The 6,968-nt window shown below is 46.0% G+C and overlaps 1 protein-coding gene across 1 annotated transcript; it reads left to right on the top strand.

Annotated features, from left to right (window-relative positions):
- Positions 1–510: 510 nt before the first annotated feature.
- LOC144700439 (uncharacterized) lies at positions 511–1,367 on the top strand. The gene has a single exon (XM_078571849.1). The coding sequence runs from the start codon at positions 596–598 to the stop codon at positions 1,247–1,249; it is 654 nt and encodes a 217-aa protein (XP_078427975.1). The 5' UTR covers positions 511–595; the 3' UTR covers positions 1,250–1,367.
- Positions 1,368–6,968: the final 5,601 nt, after the last annotated feature.

Below are 6,968 nucleotides of genomic sequence, written 5' to 3'. Positions count from 1 at the left end.
GTTTCAAATGCCAGATGTTATGTCCTTGTTGCCTGCAACTAGTGAAAAATACTTGTATCTCATGGAAGCATATAAAGGAAGAATTTAGTATATAGTGCGTAAGGTCTAAAAGGATAAACATTCATTAAGATTATTAACATGGATATGGGGCTATTTTCGCCCAAGTTCACCTTCTCAACATGTGAAAAAGATGGGCATTCCTTGAGAAGACAAGGCATTCATCAGAATCCGTTTGTAGCAGGTTAATAACCATAAGTACTAGTCTTTTGTGTCAACATGTAGGTACTTGCTTAATCTCTTAAGGCTAATGGGGGCACTCAAAGAACTAGCCTCGATTTAGTTGGAACTGGAGAAACATAATCCTGCTGAATCAAACCCAAGTTATCCCACCACGTCAATCAAGACAAACTTTGCATCCAAACCAAAAAAGGGTCACAAGTTAATCACTTTTCCTAAGAAATAAACGAAAGCTAATACCCTACAACGATACAATCTACCGTACCGCTGTCTTCTTCATTCCGTTACAGGGCGAACGTTATTTGGGAGTTGCGGCTAATTTGGGAGGGATCCCACGAAGGAGAGGAGGCCGAGCGACATGCAAGCGCTGCCTCAGAACGGCGACAGCGCCTTCCATCTCCTCCCTTGTGCGATATTAAACCAAGGACGAGCGCCTGCGCGAGAATCCCTCTCATTCCCTCGGGCATCCATGGCCGCTCCGCTGGCCCATTTCTTCGCCGCCGCCCTTTTCCTCTTCTTCGCGCCGGCGGCGGCGGCGACGGTGCGATGGCCCCACCGCGCCCGCGCTGGCGGCTCGGCCGCGCTCTGCCGCCGCACCGACTTCCCCGCCATCTGCTTCGCCGCCTCAAAGCTCGCCCACGCCGGGGGCGCCGCGGCGCTCGCCCAAGCCAGCATCTTGGTGGCCATGGAGAAGGCCCGCGAGGGTAGAGCCATGGCTGCCAGACTATCTCACAGCCGCGCCGCGAGAGGCAGCGTTGAAACGTGCCGCCAGACCTACGCCAGCGCGTTGGCGGACCTTCAAAGCTCGCTTCAGGCGCTGCGGCGAAACTCCGTTGCAGACTTGCAGATCAATCTCTCCGCCGTGATCAGCGACGTCGGGACGTGCGACGACGGCTACGCCGAGCGCGGGCCGCGCGCGCGGGGTTCGCCATTCTTCGCGGTCGGCCGCCAAATCCACGCCCACGCCAGCAATGGCCTCGCTTTGTGTCAGTTGATCAAGTCCCGGGCTTGACGTTTCCGCAGACCGTTTCGACGTAATAACGAGCCCTTCCCGTCGTGAATTGCCGCCTCATCCCTAGCCCTAAGTCTCGTTGTTCGTTCTTTGCCTTTCTATTGAAGCTCTTTGATTTCGCCACGGCCCCGGGCTTGACGTTTCCGCGACCGTTTCGACGTAATAACGAGCCCTTCCCGCCGTGAATTGCCGCCTCATCCCTAGCCCTAAGTCTCCATGTTCGTTCTTTGCCGTTATATTGAAGCTCTTTAATTTCGCCACGGCCCGGGGCTTGACGCAAGCAATGGCCTCGCTTTGTCTCAGTTGATGAAGTGCCGGGCTTGACGTTTCCGCGACCGTTTCGACGTAATAACGAGCCCTTCCCGCCGTGAATTGCCGCCTCTTCCCTAGCCCTAAGTCTCCTTGTTCGTTCTTTGCCGTTATATTGAAGCTCTTTCATTTCGCCACGGCCCGGGGCTTGACGCAAGCAATGGCCTCGCTTTGTCTCAGTTGATGAAGTGCCGGGCTTGACGTTTCCGCGACCGTTTCGACGTAATAACGAGCCCTTGTTCGTTCTTTGCCGTTCTATTGAAGCTCTTTGATTTCGCCACGGCCCAGGGCTTGACGTTACAGCCATTTCCACGCAATAACGAGCTCTTTTCTTGTCGGATTATGGCTACTCCGAGAGTTGGGTATGCGCACGATGATGGGAGAGAAGTGCTAGCTCGGCCCTAACCCTAATTTTTCTGCGTTCTCTTTTCTTTTCTGTTCGTTTGAAGCTCTTTGATTTGGAAACATGAAACGTTGAATATCGTCCTGTGTATCAGATATGAATAGTGTTTTTAGCAAAGACCTAAACCTACCTAAACTTAGGTACGGTTTTGGTCTGCCCTTGTTCAGTCCCAGTATGGTACGCATGGCTCCGAGTCACGTAAAGTTGACTAGCCACTGTCTAAGTCAAAAAGGAGAAAATTTATGTTGTTATGTTAAATATCCTCTACATCATGTGGGTGCCCAAGGATGGTCAAATATATGACGGCTATGGTAAGATCAATAGAAACCTCTCCAGGCGAGTTGCATTTGATGTATTTAGAATTTTACAAAAAAAATTAAATAAATATTTAATAATTTACTTCTGGTTCTGGTCCACTTTGTGCCTTGGACCTAAACCTGCCTGACCAACTGGTCCACCCTCGAATGGAGTACCTACAGTCCCGGTTCGGCCCAGTCAAGCCAGTCTTTGATTCTAATTGTCCAACCCCAGATATGAGGTTACAATGGCAGATGGCCATATTGGAATACCTGTGATGGAGGACCATGCAATGCCCATATTGGAATACCTGGAATACAAGTCCAGACTTGCCATCAGCCACGTCGCGGAGCCCGAGCCGACGTGAAAAATCTGAGTTTTCGCTACCAGGTTTGAGGAAACTGCATTCCCGTTGTTTTATTTCGTGTCTGTGTCTTCTTTTGGTTTGATGGAGGCCCTCCCCCGTGCACGGGCCCCTCCTCGCATCGTTTTGGTCTTATCTCGTCATTCCTTTTACTGTAGGGAGGCCCCTTCCTGCGTGTTTGTGGGCCTCCCCCATGTGTGTGCCTTGCTTTTTTTGTCTTGTTTTGTCACATCCCTTAGGGAGGGAGCCCATGTTTGGCTCCTCCTCCTAAAGGACCCTTTAGGGGGGAAGCCCATTTGGCTTCTCCCCCTGAAGGAAGGAGCCCCGCCCCCCCTTCCTTTTACTATAAATGGAGAAGGGGAGGGTTCACGTTTTTTCCAAGACATTGTTTGTGAAGATAGAAGAATGGTATCGTTTGTTTTCCTTTCGAAAATTTCTACCGTAGTTGAACCCTAGGCGTCCTCGCTTGCTCCCCTTCAACAGGAGAGGAAGAAGAAGGCTTTCCTTGCTGTCACCCTGACCATCAATTGAAGAAGAATATCCCAAAAGGGTTTCACGCTGCCCACTCCTTGTCGCTAGTGCCCAAAGATATCGGTCGCGGTGGTCTACTGCCTCTCCTGGAGACTCGAGGTGGACTGCCAGAACTCAAACTGCCCTGACCGAGACTCCCGCTGACACCAGTTGTACGCTAGAGTTGGGGCTGCCCTGGCCAACGTCGTCGACAGAGACCTGGTTGCACCCCAGCCTCCCTGCGTCGCTATGACCCGTGGACGTCCCAAGCCGCCAGCCGCTCACCTCCAGCGGTAGTCATGACTGTCGTCTTCTACAAGAGCGTCGACGCTCTCTAGAAACGACGACCATTACCGGTACCGTTCGGTCAAACGACCACGAACGCTTGTCACCGTCAGTCGCTCGTGGGAGAACCTCCACCGACTCACAAGGTATTGAGTCAACGCTACTCGGATCTCCCTTGACGGCAGGACAGTCAACACTCGACGCCTTAGACCTCTGTTCGCACTGAACGGTGGCCAATCGCCATCTCCGACTACCCTAAGGGTCGATGTCGGTGCTCCCGCTCGCCACCGCCGTAGTCCTTGGCCACCCACGGCTCCTGGACAAGCCGCCCTCCAAGCTGTTGACTTTCGTCGACGTTTCCTAGTCAGAGCCTAGTTGTGCGCAATTTGACTTACGTTGACGTTTCCCGCCTCCACCTTTGATCGACGGTTGAAGTGATTCTACAGCTCACGGTGACGAGCGTTGTGCAACTTATCCTGAACACCGCAGGTCACGTTCGGCTCCCCTTTTATTTTGCAGTATTATTACTTTTTATAGTGCCGTCCTCGTCTATTCCATTGCCTTGAGAGAATTCATATGTCTGTAGGGTTACCCACCGTACGCGTATTAAGGACGTCCTTTCGTCGATGTCGGGTCAGCATCACTCGCAGCGACGGGCGTGGACGCGCACAGACTGTGATCATCCCCCGCTGCGTCGGCCTTTGATCTAACAATTCGGGTCATTGGGAGCTTGATCATGCCCTGACCCCTCGTGTCATCTCCTATGCTTACGTTCGTATCAGTTAGGTTCCATCGTTCCTCTCATTAATTTTCAAACGAACGCATCATTATCATCATTGTATCACGTGTCCTTTGCCGTCCCCTGTGGTGTGACACGAGCCATTCGATCCCAGCCCGTCGTGTTACATCAACATGGATGCAGGATATCGAAAAGTACTCAACCATTTTAACAAAAGGTTGACACTAATTCAGGACATTAAACATGACAGTAAATTTGATATCAAAATGTGATAAAATCAATGTTACATCAAAAACATTTATAGAATAATGAGTTAAGAATCACAATCAAGTGGTAATCCCAGAATATCACGATTAAAAGCGTACATTAGTTTCAATAAAGTCAAAATAGTAATCTCAAGTCTTGCTCTTTGTGTGTGATTGCTCGTTAATTCTGAGGAGCCATTAATAAAATTATCCTCGAGATATCTTTTATTTCATGTTGGAAATGTGAAAATTTTGGTCTTTTAGATAAGTTCTGTTTAGGGTCCCACTTGGACTGATTGCTACCAAACGTACTCAATAAGCTGGGGTGAGGGCTACCTTCAACATTATCTGTTGACCTCACTGGTTAATTGCTTAAATAGTTACCGATTAGGATTAAAGTTTTTATATTTTTTTAACTCATTACCCAATTTCTTATCTATATCTAAATCTGATATCCAATGCCCAATTATGATATCAGATATTAGTGTCCAAATATCAAATTCCTAATGATCTCAATATCAGTTTTAATACCAATATTAAGTTATCACTTTATCACTTTCATAGTAGCAATATCCAGAAATGAGCTTATTGGTTACTGATTTCATATATACCAGACATCATTACCGAGGATGACCACCTGAAGATTGCATTGAAGAGGAGGATGATCATGAGGGATGAGGATTGCAGGGGGAATGATGAGGTTTGGACATAGAGGGGAGAAGGGATGGGTACTTCGAATAACAAACACTTCTCTCAGGACACTCCCATTTAAATGGGAACATGTGTAAGGGAAAGGGCACAACTATTCCTGAGAGGGGATCAGGGGATTAGACATCATATGCATACCCAGGGAGTTAAGGAGGATGTCAACATAGGGGGGATGTTTCATGTAGTGAAGATAACATCAAAAAGCATGTGTTACAAATCGTGATCTATAAATTGTATGGTAAAATAGTATACGTTAAATGATAATATTGAGTCTATTGGAATCCTAAGAAGCTAGACATGTAGAGGATTTGGATTCCCAAACCACGGTAAAAAAGTATGGGTAATGATAAAATTGAGGTGAGTATAAGGCATAAATTTGCCTTATATGTTTTTAAGGAATAATGCATAAATTTGCCTTATATGCTTTATGCATTGGATTTTTTCTATGTTTTTAAGGAAATATGGAGGAGAGAGAAAGAAGAGGGGCATATGCATAAATATTTTTGGGTGGCACCAAATTGCGCGTGTGAATTAAAGAAGGGGGTTTTGCGCAAATTGTCAAAAACTAATTTTCACGATGCTACGTGGCACAATCTCGGTCGTCGAAAGAGAATCTGATGGCTTAAATGTGATGATAGAAATCTCTTCCTGGGAGGTAAGTGCACTGACCATGCTGCGCATACAAAGTTGTGCAAGAGAGGTGACGTGGCAGCTTCTCATTGGGCAGCGCCAGTAACAATGCACAAGTATGTTTAATATGTATTTTTGTTATATTTTTATTATTCTCTTCTTTCAGCTGGGGTTACGTGGCGCACCGTGAGAGGAGGTGCCAAAACAACTTTAAATGCACCAGCTGATCAGGAGGCGACACGCGATTGCGTGTTTCAAAATCTAAATCAAAATAAATAAAAAATTGATCTAATGCCTCAAATTGGTCAATTTTCATTTATAAATAACTTTTACTTCTGAAGTTGGATTGAGCTCAAATTTTTATGGATTTGCTCATCTCGATCTCCTCTTTCTACCTTAATGTTGGATCATTCAGATCAAGCATACATCGATATATAAAATTAATTACTTAGTGGGCATAAAATAATAATTTTTACCATTTAGAGTAAGTATAAAAGCAGAAATTTTGGTTGAGGAAGTCATTTTGTAAGGGGCTCTTTCATAGCGGCAAGACTGAGAGGAGGTTCATTCTTGATTAATTCTATTTGGAAGTTCTTACTTAATTATATTTGGATTTTAGTGTAATTTCGATTATTTGTTAGGGAAGTTTGTAATTTTTCCTGTTGTTCTTGGTCTGAATTTCTTAATCGCTAGGCTTGAGTGGCAGGTACTAGCCCTTACTAGGATCGAGAGGAGAGATTATTAAATCGATCTAGCTATTCCACTTGCACATTAAGAAAAAAATTATAAAAAGTTTATTTTCTAGGATATATCAGATTGTGTTTATGAGATAGTACTTAGTGAATTCGGATACCCAATTCCACCAAAACAAGCAAAATCAAATTTCCTTCTTAATCCCTATACTTGACTCCTTTGATCCTTTGTATTGGATCAAAAAAGTCAATCTAGAGCTCCTCCTTCTATTCTCCCCATCTCCTCTACCCTCCTTTCTAAATTCTTTATCTAATTAGGGTGATTTGATCTTCATTAAAAAGTTAAATTACTTCTAATTAGGGTCAAATTATTCAAGTAGATGACTAATTGGATTCCTTACAAGCTTCCATTGGGTGATACTGATGGTGTGACGCAGCCCGAGGTTACAGGATCGTCTTCGGAGACGTCAACCTCGTCAACGACATAACCACCAGTTTGTGTCCAGTCGGCACGGCAAGCTAAAGCGACGACGCACA

This window comes from Wolffia australiana, chromosome 3, assembly GCF_029677425.1.
Source record: "Wolffia australiana isolate 7733 chromosome 3, ASM2967742v1".
NCBI classification, from domain to species: Eukaryota; Viridiplantae; Streptophyta; class Magnoliopsida; order Alismatales; family Araceae; genus Wolffia; species Wolffia australiana.
This window is presented reverse-complemented; position numbering and strand designations above follow the sequence as displayed.